General features: G+C 40.7%; 4 protein-coding genes across 7 annotated transcripts in view; all 4 read right to left on the reverse strand.

Annotated features, from left to right (window-relative positions):
• Positions 1 to 1,640: 1,640 nt before the first annotated feature.
• Positions 1,641 to 1,967, reverse strand: LOC311036024 (E3 ubiquitin-protein ligase RBX1-like; the record flags this gene model as incomplete). Its single annotated transcript, XM_084044549.1, has 1 exon — positions 1,641 to 1,967. One exon carries the CDS (start codon positions 1,965 to 1,967, stop codon positions 1,641 to 1,643), a length of 327 nt encoding a protein of 108 aa, XP_083900675.1.
• Positions 1,968 to 3,589: 1,622 nt separating this feature from the next.
• LOC311036025 (ADP-ribosylation factor 4-like) lies at positions 3,590 to 4,138 on the reverse strand (the record flags this gene model as incomplete). The annotated part of the gene is made up of 1 exon (XM_084044550.1): positions 3,590 to 4,138. The coding sequence occupies one exon, from the start codon at positions 4,136 to 4,138 to the stop codon at positions 3,590 to 3,592; it is 549 nt and encodes a 182-aa protein (XP_083900676.1).
• A 646-nt stretch (positions 4,139 to 4,784) lies between these two features.
• lgmn (legumain) lies at positions 4,785 to 17,386 on the reverse strand. Its single transcript, XM_084045830.1, has 14 exons — positions 17,251 to 17,386; positions 16,735 to 16,897; positions 15,821 to 15,918; positions 13,707 to 13,788; positions 13,449 to 13,531; positions 13,175 to 13,250; positions 12,671 to 12,733; positions 12,268 to 12,334; positions 10,738 to 10,856; positions 10,403 to 10,492; positions 9,611 to 9,820; positions 8,126 to 8,296; positions 6,102 to 6,169; positions 4,785 to 5,882 (listed from the first exon to the last, which is right to left on the reverse strand). The coding sequence occupies exons 2-14, from the start codon at positions 16,870 to 16,872 to the stop codon at positions 5,849 to 5,851; spliced, it is 1,299 nt and encodes a 432-aa protein (XP_083901956.1). The 5' UTR covers positions 16,873 to 16,897; positions 17,251 to 17,386; the 3' UTR covers positions 4,785 to 5,848.
• Positions 17,387 to 18,543: 1,157 nt separating this feature from the next.
• pcnx1 (pecanex 1) overlaps positions 18,544 to 24,432 on the reverse strand; it is a 54,329-nt gene continuing 48,440 nt past the window's right edge. For all 4 annotated transcript variants that reach the window (XM_084044400.1, XM_084044399.1, XM_084044398.1 and 1 more), the window contains 4 exons: positions 23,844 to 24,025; positions 23,153 to 23,598; positions 22,526 to 22,666; positions 18,544 to 20,458 (listed from right to left, as the gene is read on the reverse strand). In XM_084044400.1, coding sequence (XP_083900526.1) covers positions 20,318 to 20,458; positions 22,526 to 22,666; positions 23,153 to 23,598; positions 23,844 to 24,025 — 910 coding nt within the window. In that variant the 3' untranslated portion in view covers positions 18,544 to 20,317. The remainder of the gene's footprint in view (positions 20,459 to 22,525; positions 22,667 to 23,152; positions 23,599 to 23,843; positions 24,026 to 24,432) is intronic.

Genomic DNA, 24,432 nt, shown 5'->3' on the forward strand with positions numbered 1-24,432 from the left:
GCAAAGATAAAAGGAACTGTATCGATTCCAAGACACTGAATGTGGTCATTAAGGTGCTGAACTCGCCAAGTCGACAACTAAGTGGTTGTGTGTTCACTTTGGAAGTGTGGAAAAAGCCTGTGCAACTGGAGGCAGAGTTAAGACGGTAGAGTTAACCGTTAAGAACAAAAAGGAGACACCATGAGTTAAAGACTAGCCTAGTCAATACTAAGTATAAAGGAGCCAGAGAACACATCACTTTTCCTTAAAGACAAAAAAAATCACAAGTGTTTCGCACAAGAAATTCCTTGCAGAGACCAGCGAGGAACATCCAAATGTTGAGCACTCTCTTTCATACTGTGAGTCAGAACCTGAGTTATTCTTTAGATCTTCAACTACCTTGATAGCTTCATCCATCACAAAGAGATTGCAAAGTTATCTAAAAAAAAAAAAGCATTTTCAAGCTAACCTAAAACAATCATCACCAAATGTAGGGTATGAAATAACACAGAGGGGAAAGCAATAGGGGTCAAGACACTGAGAAGGTCAAGTGGTCCACAGTGTTTCCATACTTCTGAAACTCCCATTCTCTATTGTCTAGACAAGAGCGTTTCTCAACGTCGAGTCCGGCAAATGGAACCAATTGGACCCTTATAGATCCATTTCTACACTCTCAGAGTTAAATCTTATAGTGCATGCAGATTAGGGTCCCAGAGATTTAAAAAAAGCATATTAAATGTCTATGACCTAATGCATATCAAATTGGGGGTCCTTGAAATTAAAAAGGTTCAGAATTGGTCACCTGTCACTTGTGGTCTGCACCCGGCGAGACAAGTGGAAGTGGAAAGCCTGACTGCAGACCCTTGAGGCAACTTTGTAGAGATGTGGCTTTTTTGGCTTGGAAACTATGGCAATACTAAGGAGACATTTGTGAAGGTGTACTTAAAAAAAAAACAGGAAATGTCATCAAGCCCTGCAGCTGTTTGCCGGTAGGATTTTTCTTATCAGGTTCCTTGCACAGTTTGACACAGTTTGTCCGGAATCGGTTTCGTCTCATTTGGGGTTTTGTTGTTGGGTTCCTTTGGGAGCCAGTAACATCATGTTCGATTGGGGTGCAGCGCAGGTTATGATCAGTTGGCCATATAAAGTTGTCTTCCTTCATCGTTTCTTACCATTTCGTCTTCAGTTCCTCATTCACAACAGCAAGTGAGAATCAGAATCAACTTTTTTTGTCACATCACTGGTTTACAGGTGTAAGGTGGGTGAAATTAAAAATTTCATGCACGCTCCATCATGTTGTAGTTTTGGTGAGAACAGAGAGGATAGAGGTAGAGTAAGAGCAGGAGGAAAAGAAAAACAGCCCCCCATATCCAGGCATTCCCTCCTGGCACTCTCCCACAATTCATTGAAGCCTGGAAGATGCTGAAACGAGATGCATGCTCGAACCAGCTCTGTGGACACCGAGTACACTCAAGGGATGCTGGTCTCTTCCGCCTCATTGCATAGCCATTGATCTTCTTTAATTCGGTTTTCATAAACTTATTCTGCAGTCCTGATCAACTTGAATCCTGAGTCGTGTTAGAACTTCGATTTGGTTGTTAGCTTCGTCTAGATGTTGCGTCAGGATCCGAGTCATGTTCTTTAGATCTTCAAAGACCTTCTTAGTTTCCATACTTCTGAAACTCCCATTCCCTGTTGTCTAGAGGGCACACCTGTCTGGTCTTCAACCAGCGAGAAATACAGTGGAAGTGGAAAGCGTGATTGCAAACACCCCAGGCAACTTTGCACTCCTCATTTGTGTTAGAGCCTTGGTTGGCCTGGCACTCAATACAAAGATCCATGATGTGATTGCGGCAGATAGCACAGTTGTCCACTACAATGTCCCAGGACCACAATGCCACAGAATTCCACTTCTTCACTTCAAAAGGTTTCTTGCTGACTCTGCTGTTCGTGCCACTTGGCATATCAACATCCATAGGTGTTGCCATTTTGGCAATAATGCTTTGAGCGTATACGTTGCTTCTATATAAAGATATTATTGCAAACTAACCAAAAACTACGAGTGATTTTCCGTTGAACAAGTCTCTTTTAAACAGAATCTTGTGTCATCAAACACGACATCAAATTGATGACATCAGGGTACTCCATATATAGGCATTTGCGGTTTTATCATGAATTGTTGTGAGATCCACTGATCCGACCGACTTGCCACTTGGCGCATCACTCCCTCGGGTCCGCCGAGATGCACTCGTCGCGTTTGAAGTTGATCGGTAAGGGCATATCGGTCAGATTGGACAACCGGATGTCCATGCAGGTATATGCCTATGGGCGTATCGGTCAGATCGACGGTTCAGGACACTCACCGATTCCACCAACTCGGCGCAGAGCACAGTACTCCCTCAGGTTGTTGGCGGCTGCACGCCGAGTCAAACGGTTCCCGTGATACATGAACTACAGACCCACTCAGACGGACAGACAGAGATTTTGCATTTATAGAAGGATTGTTGAGACCATGCTTTTAATGTTGGCAATAAAACTATTAACATCTTCAGAAATCGGCCGTTGTCCAGGACTGCCGATACGACCGATATGCCCATACAGTATATGGGCATATATGGAGATCTTTGTATCTATCTGTCTGAATCCCTTTTATGCCCATATATGGAGATCCCTGATGTCATCAATATGATGTCATAGTACTGACATCATATAGACTGGCCTCCAACATTTATATATTTTATAATAAAAGTGAATGCGGATTGGATTGGGCCGAAACCATGCCCAAATATGTCATAGATGACATCATAGAGTAGCCTCATGAAGTCGGAGATCCACATGAAAGCATACACTGTCTTGTTTTGTTTTTACAGCATGGCACTGCAAGAGGCGAGCCTAGAACAGGTGTGTTGTATGTCTGTTTGTTCAGGGCTAATCTCTCAAACCACTGGAATGATCAGTACCACATTTATTTTCCTGACCAGTAGGTCAGGGAAGTACCTTCGAGATCCATATGGGAGCCACACCTTTATTAGAGCCTGTCTTGATGATAAGCTATGCAAATGTAAACATTTTTATTGGTGAGGAAGGTGGGGAGATATGAATAAATTATGTAAAAAGTCTAAGAAACAGCTGCGAGAACAACACACAGAATCAAAGGGAATTGAAAAAATACTTTGGAACTGAGCCCAAACTCCATGATTGACTATGTGTTCTATCAAAGAAACTTGTACAATTTATAAAACAAGACAGGTCCAATAACATCATGGCATACCTGTGAATCTAATGTCCTACTGACAACATTAGATTGGCCCAAATATGGATTAGTGATGGTGGATCGGGGATGATCAATTCACAAATATGAAAAATATTCATGGATTTATTTCCTAAACAGGCCTTGTGCGCGCCAACGTGCACAAGAAATCTGGCGCTGATCGGTGTAATGGTTTCAAGATTAACTGTCAACGGACAGACACAAAGGGACAATGCAGACGAACACTGTTCTAGATGGCTCACCCCTTAGATGCAATGACATAAAAAGGAAAAAGGTTTGCATTTTTGCATCGTTCAAATAACCCATAGCTCCGGCCCTTCTCCTTTGTCCTCTTCCTCTCTAGTGCTTTCTTTTTGTCAGCTCATTGGATAGCCAGTCCAGTCCCTCATATAAACCTTTGCCTTGGGTAGCACAGGTAGCCTGGATGTACCATGTTCTGTTGCGACAGCTCTGCAGGCCCAACTTGTATGATAGTTCGTTCACTGGCATAGCATTAGGCAAGTCCTGTTTGTTAGCGAATACAAGCAGCACTGCCTGACTTAGGCCACCCTCTTGCAACAATCTGACCAGTTCCTCCGCAGACTCTTCTACTCTATCTCTGTCGTTGCTGTCCACAACATAGATAAGACCATGTGTGTTCTGAAAGTATTGTCTCCAGAGAGGTCGGATTTTGGCCTGACCACCCACATCCCACACAGTGAAGCAGATGTTCTTGTACTCTACTGTCTCCACGTTAAAACCAATGGTTGGGATGGCCTTAATAATTTGTCCAAGCTTCATTTTGTAAAGGATGGTGGTTTTTCCAGCAGCATCCAAACCAAGCATAAGTATGCTCATCTGCGTCTTTCCGAAAAGCTTTAAGAACAGGGACGAAATTATGAGCCCCATGATATGATCCTGGGAAACTGAGTATGGCTAGGACTACTTGCTATACTCGGTGTCTCTTTTATACAGTGCTGCCCAAATCTTGCATCACCAAAAATGTTGTCAGTTTTGCCCAAATATGCAGCAGCACCAGACTAGCTTTGGAAACCATGGCAACCTGAAATCAACAAACATGGATGGTGTCGCCCGATGCCGCCATAGAAAGGTGCACTGGTTCCCAACATCTGGTCTGGGGACCACAAGCAGTCCAAATGGACCATTGCGGGTATGTAACTCTGAGTGTAAAAATGGACCATTCGGGTCCATTTGTTAAATAAGCACTGGGGATTTTACAGTGTAGTTTGCCTATAATTTGAACTGTAGGTCGTACAGTTTTCTTCAAAACACACCTTTTGCTACTACTCCTAAGTCAAATTCCAAGATTTTGTCCAAAACTCAAACAAATCGGTACTCACTTATCTTTGGGGTCATGTGATCAAGATGTACTGTATAATTGGGATCTTTTCAGATCCCATTCCAAGTGGCTATGACCAAAGTTCGCAGGCCCTGGGTAGCCAAAAAGGCCTGGCGGAGGGAGACGTGTGCTCCGAGGAGCACACTTTTCTAGTTATCTATTAGTGCAACAGAAATGGCGGGCTGATGAATAAAATCTAATGCAAGAAACCCTTTACTCAGTAAAATCCTTAAGAGTGTACAAATCTAATAAAATACTTTTGTGGGGTTTTACAGCATGGGGGGTGTCAAAAATCATTAAGTCTACATCTCAAGTGAAACTACATCGAGCACGACCACATGGTCCTTGTGTGGCGTTTGAGAATTTCGGTTTAATAGATTTAATCTACTACTCACCTGGTGGATATCCTCTTTGTTTGCATCGTAGTGAGATCCCTTGATTGTGTTCGGTATTGTTCATCCTTGCCCTGTGGCCCGAAACATAGTTTCTCATAATTTACAATAATGTCTCAATAAAAGTCACTCGTCTGCTGCGGTTTATTTTTTGGCAAGAGCTGTCTTCACCAGGGTGAATAACGGCTCCATAATGTCATTTAGCAGATGAGCGCCTAATTAAGAATCATTTTCATCATTGTTTGTGCAGTCCAGAATTTATTTAAAGGTCCCTTCAGTACAGCAAACATTTGGTGGTATGTCAATCATGCAGGCTCCGGACCACACAGCGAAAAGAACATCTCTGCATAGATGTACTTTCTTCTCTAAAGCTACAGTATATCGTCGCTGTCGGACAGAAACCTTGTATCTCCATATTTCGTTTTTTCTTCTCATAAATTAATGCTCTTCTAAGATCATACAAGAGTGTCACACAAAAGTAGTTAAAATAAACTATCTAAAAGCTTGTAGATTGGCTATTTTCACATTTTAAAAAATTATGATAAAATGGAACGTTTTGGAATTCAGGGTTTTCACCCGACAGCGACAAAAGATCTTATAAAAATCAAGTAAAGCAGTAAAACATTCATCCACAGACAGCAACTTTCACAGTGACATAGTGCAATTCATCATAAAACGGGTCTTTAAAATCGCTCAGTAAAATAATAAAAAAAGATCACAAGTTAAGAAAATAAGTGTTATAGTGTGCTGATGGGGAAAAAAAAAAAAAACACAAACATCAACTCTGTGTCAGCTTGATTCTTTAGCAGTGCAATGAGAAGTCACATTTTCTCAAGCCATCCAGTCTGAGACTTTCTGAGGTCCATTTTACTCGCACACATAGTCCATGGCCTTCTGAATGCTGGGGAGAGAGAGAACATTTAATTGAAATGATTAGTTTTCGCAATGGCCAATTAAGTAGAAACAATTGAACTTGAGATGAAAGGCTTTAAGAGGAATACATGGGGAATTTATGTTTTCTATTGCTGATTAAAATAAAGTAACTAGAAAGAAATATGTGTTTTGTGCTTTTACTAAAAAGAAGGCAATGAAAACACATGCATTCATGCACGCACAGTACCTGTCAATGGAGTATCCTCCCTCACACAGGTTGACCAGAGCGTAGAGGTGCCTCAGTGCATACTCATACTGAAACACAAGATTATAGCCCTATGTTTTAACAACATCACAAGTCCCATACAACATGCCACAGTCAATTACAGTAATTTTTGCTTAAAAGAAAAGTACAAATGATAGGAAGATAACTTGGATTTCCCCCTGTTGTATTGGGCTGATTTAAATGTCAGGCATTTACAGAGAGGGAATTGTACCTTGCCCATGGTAATAACGTCTTTGAAAAATACCTAAATTGAAGCCATGTTTTGAGTAACACGCTAATTGACTTTCATTCATCAGCATAAAGTATGTATGTTATTGACGTCATGTCATTCATTGATATCAATACCTATTATTTAATCTGCATGTCTTGGAAAATAGTAGTTTCAGTATCATATAAGACTGACAGATTGGATTCTGCTCCAAAATGAAAAGTATCATCCACAAATGATGCATAGCCTCTGCTAGTTGAGGCAGATACAATCGAGAGGTTTACATGCGGGTAATGTATGTGACGTGTCAAGCAGCTGACCAAATTGGCGGTTTATATAAGCTCACCTCATTCATTGTACTTCTCTCTGTCAGTGCCACTGAACATTGTATGCACTTTATTTGCTCCCACCACCACCCCAGCATCACCAGTAGAGTCTGCTTTCCCTAAGGGTTCTGTTTTCCCCTGGGGCTTTGTTATAGATGTAGATCTCCCTGCTCTTAAATTTTAAAGTTGTCTAATGTGCTGAGCAGGGAGTAATGTATAGCAGAGCCTGAACGCCAAGGTCAAATATAATATTCACACTTACTTTTATAAATAAAATGTTCTCAAGCTATTAATGTTCTCAATCTATTTGTGAGTTATCTGACTGAACAAGTAAAGTTCCTTCCTGAATTTGAATATTATAGTTAAGAAGACCCATACTATAGAAAGAAAAAGAGAAAGAAGTAAAAGAGAAAACCTCCCCCCAATCCCAGTGCACCCCGTGCACCTATGCTCATCCTCCCACAATGATGAGCTGCAGGTAAAAAACACTTACTAACTTCCAGGGTACCCGAGTAAAATCACCAACCTTCAATCCCTCGCACAGAGAGCATTGATGAGCTTGACTATGAATATTACACACCTAACCCAAGTTACACATAAATACCAAGTAAAGATTGCCTACCGTAGCAGAGCTGTCTGTATGCTCTGTTATTTTATAGATGAAAAATAATAATAATAAATAATAATCTCAGTCAACTGGCATTACCAAGACTGCAGACCTACGGCACAGCTCATGGGTATTGAAAGCCTCATCCAGCATATATCCATAACAGATAACGTCTCGATAGTACAGTATCAAAGTATCAGAGGTGTAAACAGAGTATTGGACCAGAGAGAGAGCACCTCCAAAATAAAGGAGGAGTAGCACATTAATTGTAAGCCGAGTCATTTATGTACATTTTTCAAATTTGTGTCAACTATCATCAAATTCATTCTGCAATATTTCTTCTCCTTTTCTTCCTTCTCATTTTACATTTTTCTTTTTTTTTCTTTGTTTCTGTGGGTGGAAAGTTTTTTTTTGAGAGCAGGGGGAATGTCCACAAGAAACCGATCTGTACAAGAAATGACATTGCTGGTAAGACCCATACTATAAATAGCGCTTGAGGGCTCGAATAAATCGAAACACCTGCTTCTCGATTCAACAAAAAACGATCAGCAACAGCAGTCATTTGCTTAACCATCAGCTAAAAATGAAACCTAAATGCAATGCTCTGCCTAGAGACTTAAAGGGTTTTGTACAGTATATGTCAGATAGCCTAAATCCTTCTCAAGTCTTGCAGTATTTATTTAGATTTTCTATATTAATGTTAATTGTGCTGTCACACCACAGTGGAACATGAACATGAATACAGGCCCACTGAGACAGACAGTAGATGGCAAAGGACCTCTGAACATGATTGATGATATGAGAATATGAATGTTGTGCAAATTAAAAAATGTTGCTGCTATACCTCCATTTTGTGCCAGTTGAAGCAGTTGTGCTTGTAGTAGGTGACAGCAGATTTGTAGCACTCATCCTGGGAGAGCTCCAGTCTGTCGTTGACAAGCTTCTGAGCCTTGAGTTTATCGCCAGTCACCCTCGCCACCACTCTGTGCATAGTCTCTGCCAGCATCTCCCTCACCTAAACAAGATTCATTTTATCTATATAGCAACTTAACAATGACAACTAATTGTGAAATGTTCTAGGCTTAGATGACTGACATTTACAGCCGCACAGACACGCGCGCGCACACACACACATTTTAACCATTTATTTATGTCCACACAAAGGAGAGTATACAAGGACACAAATAGTAAAGGTGCAGTGAGATTACATCACAAAATCATGGAATACGTCTTCATGATACAATAAGCATGTCACTCAGTTTCTCTATGGGTATAAGTAACAGCGTCTCCGCCATATGTGACGGCTGCCAATTATAGCAGAAATAGAACAATACTTTGCCAGCCTTTTTGCCTCCTTTTTGGGCATCCCAAGTTGTTGGAACCCTCTAACAACCAGTCTGTGGGTATGTCCTAGGCTGCCAAATATGAAAACAAATAGTCTGCACCTATAGCCCAGCTCTGAGATGGTATGTAGAAGTGGTTGGTATTTAATGACCTTGGTCATAAAGGCTTCCTCTAGGCTAAGGTCAAAGGTGCAGGCTATCTCTAATACAAACACCTCTCTGGACTCTTCATCAACCACAACAACATCTGGTGTATTAGCTGTCAAAGATGTAAATATGTCTGGGTTATCACAGAGATGAAACATGGATGAAATGACACGGGAATGTTTGTACATTCTCACTGAGGGTGCATGATTTTTTGATATGTCCTTTGCGATGAGTTCCACTATTCTATCGTGGCGTGCAATGTACATCCCTTTGTATGCATAACGGCCATTCAAGATGTGTGACAGTGTTTCAGTGATCTGTTCTGTGGTGTGGTGCAGACAATGAGGAACTTGACTGGTGGGAAACCATATGGAAAGGTTGAGTCTGGTGGGAAGGACTTGTAGTCTGGCTTTTACAGTGAATGTGATGATGTCCTCATTGAGTGCAGTGTTCTTTGCAAATGCATCTCAAATCTGCACCCACTACATTAACGGTGGTAGTTACAACGGGTGTGGTTGTTAGTAGTTATACAAACAACATTGGCGTTCACCGGAGCTTCACCGTCGTGCTGCCAACACCAGGGCACACACACACACACACACACACACACACACACACACACACACACACACACACACACACACACACACACACACACACACACACACACACACACACACACACACACACACACACACACACACACACACACACACACACACACACACACACACACACTTTCTCTCTCTCTCTCCCCATCTGTTCCTCACTCCCTCTCACTAGAGCCCCACCACCACTAGCAGGGCTAAATAAAACAACACACGTAATTCTCCATTTACCTTAAGGTGGGTGCTGATCTCCATAAGCAGCCCTCTTACAGTATTGATGTCGTTGGAGGCCATCATCTTCCTCTTGAGGATGGCCAGGGGCACATCAGGGCTGGGGATGACGTCATCGTTCCCCACCGGCTGCAAGGTCATTGGTTCAGCTGGCTGGGCACCTCCCAAGCTGTTACCCTGGAACTCCATCACTTTCATATGGGCCAGAGTCTACAAAGTAAGCACATGAACCACTTACACCCTATATACTAAGTTGCCCGGGGTCCACCATGGCTCACTCCTTTTTTCCATCTACACCAAATCTCTTTGCCGTAAATAGCCGATCTGGCCATGCTTATAGATCTGCCATTTGAGCCGAATGTTCGCCTCTTATGACATGTCAAGAATAGAGATGCTAGAGATGATTCAATTGGTTAAAGCTATTGTAAAGAAAAATAATAGCCAGGAACTGCCAGCAGATTTTCCTTAACTTCGGTAAGGAATTGTGTTTTCCCCGCAATGACGTAATTTTGCTATATAAAGATATAACAAATGTTACTACAAATGTTAAATGCAATTAAAGCACCATTTCCCTCACAAAAAAATGCCCTGACATGGACAGAAACATGCAGATCGCTGATAGATTCCATTGATCGCCGAACGCTTTTTCATCGTCCATCATCCCACCCCTGACTGATACAGGACCAACACTTTAGACATACAGTATATCAAGAGTATCTTGGTGGCTGTTTAAAGGAAGTAGGAAAACAGAAAGAAATTCCTCTTTTCATCAATAAACATTTCTTTCCTGACCTTGTTTCCAAACTGCTGGACGTGGCTGGTGTTGGTGTGGCTCTTCACAATCTTAAACTGCTTGATTAGGGTTTCCTTTGTCAGGTCCTCCTGTAAGCAAAGAGTGAAACACAAACCCATCAGAAATTCAATCACTTGAACCCTAGCATCGCTATTCTGGAGGAAACTTTCGCCCCAAAATAGACACATTTTCAAGTGTTAAGACCAGTATAACTACACAATGATATGATCTGAAGGCTTCAAAAGGCCCATGTCTCAGGAGTTTCATGTGTGTCAATATGTGTAGTATTATCTGTTGTATTGGTGCGGGTAATACACTGGACAAGTTGACGCACCACATCAGAGTCTTCCATCCATTTGATGCTGTACACATCTCCCAGGTAAGTGTCCCTCTCCTCATCATAGTAGCAGGCATAAGAAGATTCATGAGCATTGGCAGCAGTGGTGGCATACACTGTAAAAGGAAGAGAGTTGGTGTTGCATTTTAGACTTGATTTTATTATGGTCATCATATTTTTGGTTTGTCATCTGCCCCGTTTGATAAGCATTTTGGGTCAACGCTGCTGTCTTTAAACATGCTATATAAATAAAGGTGAGGGGTGGGTGATTCAGTTATAGTTTTTGATGCACATGCATTTCTGAGCGACTAGTAATGACTAGGTTTTCTAAAAGCAAGTATAGCAGCAAGGAAGGTACCTAGGTCAGCCAATATTGACTGTCAGCTGTTTCTGAAGGTATACTAGAGAAACAAAATACTGTCATTTCTTTGTTTAATTGGTACTGTACATACAGGCATTGCTGCCAGTTCTGTCATTCAATCATATTAACAGATGAGTCACTGTGTAATATACAGTAATAACATAAATTGTAAACAATGTCAAATTAGCTTGCATTGGCGCAAGATTGACTTGCGAGTGCCACAAAAATGACTGACTTAGATGGCATTTTCTTTCTTCTGTTCATTCCTTATTCACATGACTATTTATTGTCTGAACATAATGTCAATATGAAAAGGTAAAAGTAAAAAAAGATTTTTTTTTTTTTTTTTTTTTACAGTGGTGGCAAATTCAACACCAAATGACAAAGACAATCATGGTAGGATGCACTTTTAAAGTTGGGGTAGAGCTTAGTTAAGATCATGAGGGTTAAAATGAGCACATCTTTGCATACTAGGTTTTTATTCATCTCAGTGCAAAGAAGCAAAATAAGCAAAATAAGAAGCAATAAAAGTTTTTCAGTGCATTCATTGTACTTGCATGATGGATGTGAAAAAAACTCAATTTGCGACATCGGCTAGTAAACACACAGCTCCAGACATTTTTAACCGATATATTTGCTGTGCAATGTGCGGAAAATTGCTGATCTACAAGCTCATAATGTGTCGCAAGATTGTAGATATGCATATGCTATTTGCAGTGCACGACAACATCATTGATGAAGTACAAATAAGCATTAGCCAGTGGAGGGGGAGGGGGGCTAGTAGCCTTGTACAGGTAGAAGAGAGAGAGAGGGACAGCGCACAGAAGACTCAAGACAGCGCTTCCAAGCCAGCTCTTCCACATTCACATTGCTGATCATATTATTTACGTACATCACTGTGAATGTGTGCGGGAATCTCCTACATTATAGTGTAAGATTTGGGGGAATCAATAATTAAATAATCACTGCATGCCTGTGTTCTATGAGTGGGGCACACATTTGAAATGTAAATATTGGCAGATCATGTTAATTTAATTGTGGGATGCCAAAATTATTATCACTTGTGCAGCCCTAGCAGACTGCAGTTGATTGTTTTATTGACTTCGTTATCACTACGTTTTGTTTTCTTCTGGGAAGTGATTGTGACTAGGTGAAGTGCAACTCACCATCAATGTCAGCAGGCAGGCGGGTCATCATCGATCCGGACTCACATGCTTCAATGTAGAACACCATCTGTGCATGTGTGTGCAGGAGGAAAGGGGTGGGTGAGTAGGAAAACAAGTTTAGTGAGGTGACGCCATCACCTTTCAGCAAGAACTCGCATGCACTCCAGCAATCACATGATTGGCTTGATATCTACAGTAACTATGCCATCAGTATTGTAATAGGTCTAATGTTTAACCACTTACGCCCTATTTATACAAGAAGAAAATCTAAATTATTGTTGAACAAGCTCTACAAGCTCACAACGTTCACATTTTGACATGTTGTGGGGCTATTTTCTACATTTCTTATGTTAATATTTGGAAAATGTGGCTATAATAACATGCCCAAAATAGACTTTCTTACCTTTTTGTACTTCTTGTTTTCATGCATGTAGTTTATGGTGTCCATGAAGTCTTTAACATGAAGCTGGGGAGAAAGAGCGAAAAGCCTTTCAGTCAGGTCACTCAATCACAATTTCCCATGGACACACGCAGTGGAGCAGAGGGGCAGTCAGAAGTGACACCTGGAGCAGGTAGGCGCAGCGGGGACGTTCTGTGTCTTGCTTAAGGACATTTTGACACATAGGATCTGTGCTAGCTAGGTAATTAACCTAAAATATATAATTTCATAGGAAACCGGGACTACAGTTATGTACAGAGCCTGTTGAGGTATTGAACATGTGACTCAATTACTAAACACTTCCTCAAATCTTGTCACAAGTTGTTAAAAGTGCAAACCAACTTGAAAACAACAGTATTTACACTCTGCTTTAGATTTATGGGTAAGAATTGGGTGATTCTTTCTGTGTGGAAAGGTCAGGGAACAACACTGACCAAAGCAGGAAGTAAAAAATATGAAAATGCTTACATCATCATTAGGGAAAGCCAGGATTCCAGGGGCGCCATGATCAGTGAAATAAACAAACACATGATCGTTGGGGCCGCTGCCAAGAAAAGGAATAAATAGGAAACCGTGAACAACCTGATAAACCAGCAAGATGATAGATGATATTCTTCAGACACGTTGCATTCAACCATTTCCTGATATAGGAGATAATCAACCTTTTCCAAAGGCAAGCCCCGTTTTCACAATAAACCCATTGACTTTTCAGTTTTCCCATTGACTTTTCCTCCTCACTTACCTATTCAGCACTCTCCCAGAGCCTCCTTTAACATTTTGAGAGTCACCTTTCAGCACTGCCAGGAAGTTTTCAGGAGTCACAGCCTTTCAGGGCACCATTAACACAAACAAGAGAGAGAAACAAAACAAGGTAGTGGAGTTTTAAAATATTGAAATCAACCTAGCAAATGGAAAATCATTTTAATGTAGTGCTGTGATTCGCTTGCACTTGTGCTAACTACAGTATGTGGATGTACACTATTTGCACTGAAGTACTCACATCCCCAGTGTAGTCTTTGGGAACTCCCTTGTAAACATCTGTACCATTTGGCCTGTTGATTACGACTCCTGGTGTGGGGTTGCTGCAAACAAAAATATGATTCAAGTTTTTCAAGGGAAGTGAAAGTCAGCTGACAAAGCATGAACACAATGACAACGGTTAATGATTCACCAGTCAGGTGACAGACAGTGAAGAGAGTAAAGGAAATGCATCACCTCTCTTTTACTATGGAGGCACTTCCCATATTCCATATTGATGCCAAGAACCTTCCAACAGTCCGTGTCACTGTGTTTTCATAATCGCCAAGACAAATGTAAACTTCCCTCCTTGTAATAATAATTTCACAGTATGTTTTTTTAAATATATATATATTCAAAGACAGGATAGAGAGCTACGGTAACATCTACCCGTTTATGAGCCAAATTCAAACTCATGACATCATCATGTAGCATGCGATATAGGGTGATGGTCTGCTTCCTTTTACCAACTGGTGGAGCCACAGCACAACCTGTAGTCGACTTCATCGCACGATGAATAACAAATAAATAGCAGATCTACAAGCTCACAATTTTTGGACATTGTTTTATATGGCCAGAATAGGGATGCCAGGTAAAAAGTGGTAGAATGCACTGCAGTCAAAGCTTAAAAGCCAGTAAGCCACCCACAAAAAACACAAGTATAACCAGTAGTATTGACATTTAGAAATTCCTGTCTGCGTTTGATCACATGTAATTTGTCTTTCAAATAAGAATGATCAATTAACCAATTTCTGGTTTATCAACATTATTCCATCATGTTATTCAGGACTTACATTATGTTAAGGTAATATGATTATATTTTAACTCACTGAACAAAACATTCAGTATAAATAAAAACAAGGGCACCTGCCATTCCAGGAAATAAGCTACCTGAAGGTGAAAATATGACCTCTTATCTATGTCCTTATTGACTGAAGTCTTCTTGATAGATAAAGGGGCTCACAGTCACAACAGATTGACAAATGGGCTAATATTTAACCTTAAGAAATCTCAAACATGGATTCAACAAAAAAGACCAAGTGCAACAAAAGAATAAACATTAGCCCTAATATTCTCTTTATTAAAACTGTAAGTAGATTTGAACAGTAAATGATAGGAGAGTCCAGTCCAGTCAAACATGATTGCTATTACAACAATCATCATTGATACTAGCCCAAAATTAATCCGACAGCTTCCCTGTCCTATCTTAAAATGAAAGTAGACCACACAGCAACTTGTTGTGTCCTGTTGTCAACCACAGAGAGGAACACCATACGATCCAAGACAAAATCCAAGACAATGAATGTAGTCTTCTCACGATATTGGCTCATATCGATACATTTCCCAGCCCTAACGTTTACTTGTATGAGTTGCTCAGTATGTGAGGTTGTGTTGTCCTTATACCATGTGTCAGTATATACTGTACTGTGGAAACGTTCACAACTTTCAAGCAATACAAATGCCTGTATTGTACATTTAGCATACTTTGTGAATAAAGTTAGCTCAACTGATGTTTATAGATGTTAACACACCACTGCCCTGCTGCTAAGTTTTGCCCTGAGCAACATAACTCCCGATATGAAGTCTAGAAGGGATAGCAAAATCAGTTCCTTGTGACTCTAGTCTACAGCCATAGCTCAAGCTCAGTTTAGATCTCTCTGTTAGTCTTAGTAATGCTGCCAATGGGAGTCATCAGGACACCAGGAACACTTAACACACACACTGTATTAAAGAATGTAATTAAACTAAAGCATTCAACCCATGCATATAGGGAATGTTGGATTGGTTTTCAGGGACCTCTAGTAATATTGATGATTGCTGTAACTTAAGCTGACTTTTTCTATTATTTTCACCAAGTTAAATCATCCGCTAAATAATGCAATAGCAATCAACCAATGTTCTATATGAATTCATGCAGTCTGCACTCTCTCAAGAGTCATGAGATTTGAGCAGTGTTGTCATGAGTTATGACATTTTCTATAGACCTCAACGGCAGTGTATTACGTACGGTATGTAGGCAATGGAGGACCTGCACAGAGAATTGAAAAACATCAAGTCTATGAGGATTTGTTAAGTACAAAGGAAAATTTAACTCACTCTTCACTGTTTGCCAGGTCGTCGTACATCATGACCACAATCTGCTCATCAGGAATGCCATTCTTATGGACGATCTGATAGGCATGGCAAGCGTCGGCCTGGGAGGGAGTCAAGTCATTCATTATAATCAACTTCTGTGCCTATTTTCTGTAGCTGTAGATGCACTTTAGATATTTCATTTTCATATTTGTCTGTGTGCCTACTGTTATTACATGTTCACAAGTGTCACCCGATCATACATATCAATACAGCAAATAAAACTGATCTTGATTGTGTCTAGAAAGGTTCTGATTCTGTTCTGTAAGGGTGTGCAACCACTGACTGAAGTGGTCTACATTTATGCAAGAGGTAATATTATCAAAATGTGGGAAATGACTCTCTTATGTACTGTTCTCACTTGATAAGGTGACATTGTGGCAGCTAGTTGCATATGCCAAGTTCAGTGGTGTAAAGTAACTAAGTACAATGTTGAGGTACTTTTACTTTACTGGAGTATTTCCAATTTTCAATACTTTTACTTCTACTCCACTACACCTAAGAGGCAAATATTGTACTTTTATCCCCTAAAACTTTAGTTACTAGTTACCTTGTAGATTGGGATTACTATTACAAAACACACATTAACCCTTTTTAAACTTTGGCTATTTGAAAATAGCGATCTAGAGCTCACAATGCGTCGCGATGCCACACATTGTGAGCTTGTAGATCGGCTATTTTCAAAATATTTTTTATACATTTTGAAACCCTTCTGCATAATGAGTACTTTCTGCTTTTGGTACTTTAAGTACGATTACTCAAGTACATTTTGAATTCCGAACTTGTACTTACAGGGTATTTCTACAGTGCAGTTTTGATATTTGCACTTAAAGTAAAACATGCGAGTACTTTTTCCACCACTGGCCAAGTTGATTTACCTGGTGCCTGTAGTTGTACCAGCCATTGGAGCCAGCTACAATCACTACCCAGTTCTTCCCCTTGTCTGTCTGCTGTGACTGTGAGGGGAATGCAGCAGCCAGGCTCAGGCCCAGCAGGGCAACGATGGGAGAAAACATTCCCTCTTTCAGTGTTATTTCCTTACTGTAAGTGGGTGACAATGACAAACAACAACAACTGACAAGTTATCTCTTAGAACAATTCACGACAACATTTTCATATCTTTCTGTGCCAAATCCCCACCGAGTTGTTGTGTATTTTAGCTTTTTTGAGTTAACAAAGGAGTGACAATATAAACGGGGATTGTAAACATACACACAAACACACAACCTAACTGGTCCAGTGTCACATGACAGACACGGCGATGATACTCCGTCTTTGGAAAGCTAACGCTAGCTTTAGTATTAGCATATCAACCTCTAAAACCCCTGGATAACACCCGTAATAACAATGTAGTACAAATAAAAAGAGAAGAGATTTATTTCATTTTTATTTACCTTCTGTTTTTACGGCGACAAGCTGAATGTATCACTGTCCAGTGTCCAGTCCAATGGTCCGTTTATATAGGCGTGATGATGTCGGGAAAACAAGTGACTAAAGTTTACATGGAAAACCAATCCCATGGCTGAGGAGGCGGGACTTCAGTGTACTCTGTCATGTGATCAACCAATCCCATCGCCAAGGAGGCGAGGCTTCACTGTACTCCGTCATGTGATCAAGCAACTACACCAATGTTAAAAACAAATAAGGACTGTGCATATTTTTCCTTTTGATTACTCGTTTATATGTTTTTGCATATTATTGTTCGTCTTTAAATGTTTCGATGAATTTAATACACATGGATCCCAATGGGATCCCAATGGAAACAAACCATAGGCTTGCTTGGGTTATCTTTATGAAACTGTACCTGTGCTTTTTTTTTGCAAACTGTTGTTAAAGTATTCAATCAAAAAAATAAATATTTTCAAGCACTGTGGTTCAACTCAAAAGAGTGTACACATGGGCCGTTCCAGTTGTACACCGAATCTCAAGAGTTATAGAACTGTAATGCTGTGTTCACACCAAAGGAACCTGGACATTTAAAAAAAAAAAAGCTGATTCGCATAGAGATAACATTGAAAAAAAAAGCTGATTCATTGTTCAGCTTCGCTTTGGTGCGTACACAGTATAAGGGTAATTTGGAACCCCCTTTGAGAACCACTTTTCTACCAAGACATTCTGCTCAAGCTGTATAAGAAATTTGGATGTAAAAAGACAAACGATTTTGGGGGGTTGGATACTGGAAAGACATTAATGCTATCAATTCAGTAAAAAAAAAAAACATACTATTCATTAAGATCCCAACATAAATAGGATAGGAATAATGTTACACTGCATTTTTGCAGTGGGTTACACAATTCCTTATATTGGGCAGGTAGGTACAAACAAGGGAAGTGAGTCATGTGTTTAACTAAACCACGCACATCTTGTAAAATAATAAGCTTTGTCACAAGTTCAAGAGTTGCTTATTCAGGGAAACTCATAAAGCATGTCTAAGCAGAGCGGTTAGCCAACACCAAGTGTCCCTGCTGATGTGCGAGTCACTCGAGTTTGATAGTGCACATACAGTGGTGGGAAGTAACCAAGTAGCCTACAATTACTTAAGTATATTACTTAAGTACAATTTTGAGGTATACTTCACTTGATTACGTCAATTGTTCGATACGTACTTCTACTTCACTACATCTTGGAGGCGAATATTGTACTTATTCAACTGCAATTACATTTGAAAACTTGAGTTACTAGTTAGGCTACTTTGCAGATTTATATTATTACAACACATACATTAACCAGTTAAGGCCCCATTCATTTTTATTTCAGCTATACGAAAATAGCCGATCCAGAAGCTCGCCGCAACGTGTGAAAAAGACAAATTGTGAAAAATTTGAGTAGGTCTACTTTTATTTTGGTACTGTAATTATATTTTTTATGCCAATACGTTTGTACTTTTACTCAAGTAAAGTTTTTAATACAGGACATTTACTTGTAACAGTATTTCTACATTATGGTATTGCTACTTTTACTTAACAAATCAGAGTACTTTTTCCACCACTGATCACATACAGTACATGCTTATGCACCACTGCCATTCTTGTGTGTACTCTCATTTTGAAGGCATTTCTGCTTTGGTTGACAGCAACGTGGTGATTGAAGAGGACTGTACGTCGTGTACGACTTGCGTAAAAAAGGCACACAAACCTAGTGACTAGGACTTTCTTAAGTTGCTCGTTTCCTTTTTGCTAAAATCATTTTGAAAAACAATAACATGTATAAAACTGTCATCATTCCAGGCTCTTTAAAGATGTTTGCCATAATTCAAACAGTTTTATTTCTCTGTATAGAAAATAATTAAGTTAAATAAGGGAACAGTCCATCAAAAAAATTCGGCATCTCCTTTTCAACCGATGGTCCTTGATACATTAACCTTTGTCCCATAAATGAAAAGAAACAGGTAACAAAGTGTAAATACCATGTTCACAGTAATAAATATTCAAAACAAAATCTTTTGTACATTGACATAATATATATATTCATATATATATATATATATATATATATAGAATCATATACAGTAAAAAGTTATTTTCAAGTTTATCAAACAAAACAGTAAAAACTAAAATGGCTGAAAAGTTTACAATGATTGCATTTTTTTTCATTCCCAAGGCATCAGTAACCAAGGCAACCATTCAGATTCTGTAATAAATAAAGATGTGATATTATCTCAAGATTTTAGTGCATCGCTGTAAATAAAAAAGAAATTATAGTGCAAGTTCTTTTTTTTCCTTCTCCTCGCAACATAATCTTGCTAATTTCCAAACTAATTAAAGAGGAATGACAACAGCAACAACAACAAAAAGTATGTTGAGTACAGCACCGGCAAAGTCTTTTCCACATCAGCCTCTTCTAAATCACAAGTTCTTCTGTTGTCATGGCAGCAAATTTCTTTAAATAAAATAAAAATGTGTATGAAACCATGGCCATTATTCAATACCAGGCTTTTTTTGGCAAAGTATTTAGAGGCAAAACAAAACATAAAAATTATATATTTCCATACATTCATAACACTCATTTGTCAGAATTACAAATCAAACCTGCATTAGTTTACACACACACACACACACACACACGCGCGCACGCACGCACGCACGCACTCACGCATCTGATGACAACATATTTCTATGAAATGCATAGAAAATAATTACCAGTAGCTATAATTAACTTAATAGGGTTATTAATGGTCATGCAGCATTTCTGAGCGACGCGAAGCAAGGCAGATACTGTAAAATGCATGTAGTCATAGTAAAGGATGTTGAATGAAAGTGTACTCTGCCTCCGCTTGCACTTCATTTCCCTGGCTTCCTGTTCCCCCTCAGCAATAATGAACGGGGGAGGTGGGGAGAACTCCCGTTTTCCCTGTTTGTCCGCAGGCTCCTTGCGTTCTTGCGGAGAGCCAGTAAAGCTCTGGCTTTAGTTTCTTTTTACCTCGAAAGGTGTGTGTGTGTGTTTGTGATGTGCTTGCTTGGCTCACACCTCCGCGCCCAATTCAATGACCCCAGTCTCGATGATGGGAACTAGCTTATCTTCCACCTGTACCAGCAGGATGGTCTTGTCAATATGGGACCGATTGGCTGGGTCGCGGCTACAAGGCACCCACCGGTGAATCACCTGCCAAAGAGCACTAGTTGTAAGTTTCAGATCATATCAGATTTGCATAGAGAGAGGGCCATTTAATAAAAGGAAATATACAGAGCAAACAGGTTTAATGACTGATAGTATGTGCTAAATAGGTCAATGAAAAACATCTGCAAGTCAAACTCTTCAAGAAAACGTATCAAAATCAAAATGCATCATTAAAATGTAGACGTTATATGAATATATGGTACTGTATGATTGTATGTTAATGCACATCTTTAAATTCAAATTGGCTTAAGGGAGGACGGGCAGGAGGACCACGTCCAGTGGTGTAGTGTTGATTTTGAATGGGGGGACGCTATTTTACGACATCACGTGCACGTGAATGCGCACAGGCACACTCCAACCAGCATTAGCCTATGAAATATTCTTTTTATTTTGATGTTTCATTCATTTTTGTTTAGGTTTATGTGCAGTTTTATTTAGTTTTAGTTTTCTTTGTAACTTTTCCAAAGAAGGCCTTGATTTATAGAACCTAAGAAAGAAAGGTAGGATAACAGAATGCATATAGGCTATTAACCGGTGATGGTGGAAAAACAAAAATGAAGGTGGATGCTGATAATATTAGGTCATCCTCCTGACTATATCTTGTGAAATGAGTTTGATCTTTCACTCCACTGCCCTCGCTAGACCAATGCATTTGAATGGAGAGACCAGACGGGGTTGTGCAGCTTATGGGGTGTGAAGTTAACCTGACACCGTCAAATGGAAGAAGCTTGCGACACAACTTTGTTTCACAGGCTCATCTGGCTAGTCAGGTTAGTGTGAAGTGCCTTAAACTGCTGGCTACTGTTTTCCTATAGCCTACCAACAATTAATCTACAGACGCTACTAGCTACTACAGAGGTATAGGCTATCACACCGCAAAAATCGAGTGGAACGCAGTCACGTGTTTACAAACGTGCACATCCGTGCATGTGCGTGCTCCTCCTCAAAAGACTGGTGGGGCAGCGTGATACCGCGTTCAATGACCAACGCAACACACGTCTTCACACTCATGTCACTATGACTCAGCCATAACCATATAAGGAGTTCCCAATGCAGCTACGCCCAAATATGGAGTGTGTTGTCTAACCTCAATGTGTTGTCTCGGCAGCGGCTTCAGGCGCAAAAACATTTCAGTCAGCTCCATATATGGGCAAAAAAGGGGTCATGCTCATATATGGGCATATACTTGAAACTTGAGGTCCCCAAGTCAAGTGTAAAGACCAGAGGTGACAGCCTTTTCAGTCGTAGCCCCCCATATTATGGGAATCGCTTCTCTCCCACATCAAACTGGCCCATCCATCGAGACTTTTAAATCTCGCCTTAAGTCCCACCTTTATACCTTGAGAATTTCTATGGTCTCTGTTTTGTTTCACTGTCTGCTGACGCTGCTGCGTCTTGTACTTTCAGTGATTAGTCTCCTTTTGTTGTTTATTTTGTTTCTTATTTTGCTGCATGTTTTGCTGAAAGCATCAACCGATGATGAAAAGTACTCATTTATCCAAAGAGTAAGATGAAAGGCCGCAGACAAATTCAGTACAAATCTAAGGCATTGAAATTACCTAACGACAACATCTCTCATAACACATATGGCAAATGCCTGGTGCCACCGGTGCACATAACCACTGTCACAGCGTGTTGCATTGGTTGTTTTCCTCATGTAGGACAGGAGTGTTGGCAGTTTGTTTAATCAAACAAACTAAATAATAACGCACTGATAACAAATGTCATGAAATCCAAGGAATCTCAGGAATGTTTTTACGGAGCCTGCCATGCTTCAGTGGGGCAGTCAATCATGTGACTTCCTACAGTAGTTTTCCAAAGCTACTTCTGGGTACCGTAGCAAAATTAATTAAATACACCTTATATTATATTATTATCATATAAAATATAATTAAACAACCCAGAGCCACCTCCCTGACAGAATCGCCGGACTTGTGTTATTTATTTTTGGAATAAATAACACAACGTGATTTATAAAAAAAAGTCAAAAGGATTTTGAATGGGGAAAACAAGTGGATTGATCAGTCAGGAATTGCTGGCCTAATAACTTACATGTCCTTCCATGCCCTCTAGGGGGCTCCAGTCTCTCCAGCATGTGCGTCCTGCCCTCAGTCTCAACGACTCATCCGGCCACTGCAGCTCCTTCCTCTTGGACAGGTTGATGGTCTCCAGCACTTGACTTATGTCCACAATCTAAGGGTGGAATCACATTACCTTATTATCGTTCCAATCGTGTCCAATGATTTAGAATAGTATAGTTTATTATGATGTCAGACATTCACAGGGAAGCCACTGTATTATAATAATCTGTCTTGTTTTCTTCTTTTTCACCGATTTATCATCATACTCCTAAACCAGTGATTCTCATAGTGGGGTCCGGGGACCCCCAGGGGTAATTTCAAGGGGTTCCAGGGTGTCCCAAGCTAAGTGATTGATAGTTAGGAATCAAATGGACTCTTACAAGTCTGTAACTCAGAGAGAGCACAAATGGGACCAAACGGACCGTTTCCATTTGTGTATTCTCAGAGTTATAGGGGTCGATTGCCTTAATGCAAACCTTGAAATTAAAAAGTTTGAGAACCACTGATATAAACAAACTAAATCAAACTCAATCCTCACAGAGAGCCAACAGAGATCCGTATCCGGTCCCGTTTCTCAGAACCAGCAACCCTCACACACCTGCACTCTGTACGAGATGTCATCCCTGCGCACGGTGGAAATGGCGGGGTTGTGTTGGTGTGGGTGTAGGGGGTGGTGGTGATGGTGGTGGGGGTGCTGGCTTAGTGGGTCGGCCACCACATTGCTGCACAGTCCGTCGTTGCCCAGGAGGCCCACCAGCGTGTGGCGCTTACAGGGCGGGATGCTGTGACTGGAGAGGGAGGCGGACGGCCCCGCCGGGTCGGAAGTGGAGCCCAGCCGGAGCTGCAGGGAGGTGGGCAGCGTGCGCAGGGACAGCTGGCTGGTGGAGGAGCGGCGGCAGGGCTCCAGGCCTGTGGCAGAGGTACGCAGGGAGGAGTGGCGGCTGCTGCTGTAGCGGTAGGACGACGACTGGCTGGCCACCGAGGCCCGGGCCGGGGAGTGGCGGACCAGACCGGACTGGACTGACTGGGAACTCTGACTGGTGCCTGGGAGACACAGAGGATGGCAGGAGGAAGAGCCAGACAAAATTACATTGTTATTATTATTACTATTATTACACAGTTGCAGCATTAGTATGAGCAGTGGTAATAGTTGAAGTAGTAACAGAGAGGTAGGACAGAAGTCGAACCAGAAATTATGTCTAATAAAGTAATCAATTTGTGTTATTATACTGTAAATGCTTATTCTAATGAATAAACATTTTTATTATTACATAATGCAACATGCTCACCCAGAGAGTGTGGCTGGTAGGAGTGGGTAGCAGCAGGTCCAGACATTCCACCCTGAGAACCTGAGCTCTGCTGAGAGTCACTGACCCCTGTCCCATTCCCACTGCCACAGGACAGGCCTCCTGCATCAGAGTCCTCGATGTTCCCTCCACTGTTACACCCTGCACCACAGCCCTTCCTTAACCTGGACACACAGCAGCACAAAGTAGTCAATGAGGAGAATATCAAGCGAATTAGCAGACACATTTGGAATAACCATAAAACAAATGGATATGTTAGCTAAACTTTGCGTGCCGCCAACAGGCCAAAGAAGTACCTCCACTCTCTCCCTTTCGGTATACATACACACTTATTTATTTATTTCTGTGACTCAATTGCTATTTGACATAAAGTAAAACTTGAGCCACTTGCTGACCCTCCTATGCAAAGGGATCTGAATTTGTTAACTTTCTGTATGGGCACCAACAATGGGGACCGAAACCCTTCCTCTGACAGTGGCAATGTCATACTCTACATATTGAGCTACATGACAAAGTAACAGACTGAGATTATAACGTGTAAATTGAACTGAGGATAAGGTGAGCAGTGAAT

This window comes from Gymnoscopelus microlampas (assembly GCF_963454915.1).
Source record: "Gymnoscopelus microlampas genome assembly, chromosome: 20".
NCBI lineage: Eukaryota > Metazoa > Chordata > Actinopteri > Myctophiformes > Myctophidae > Gymnoscopelus > Gymnoscopelus microlampas.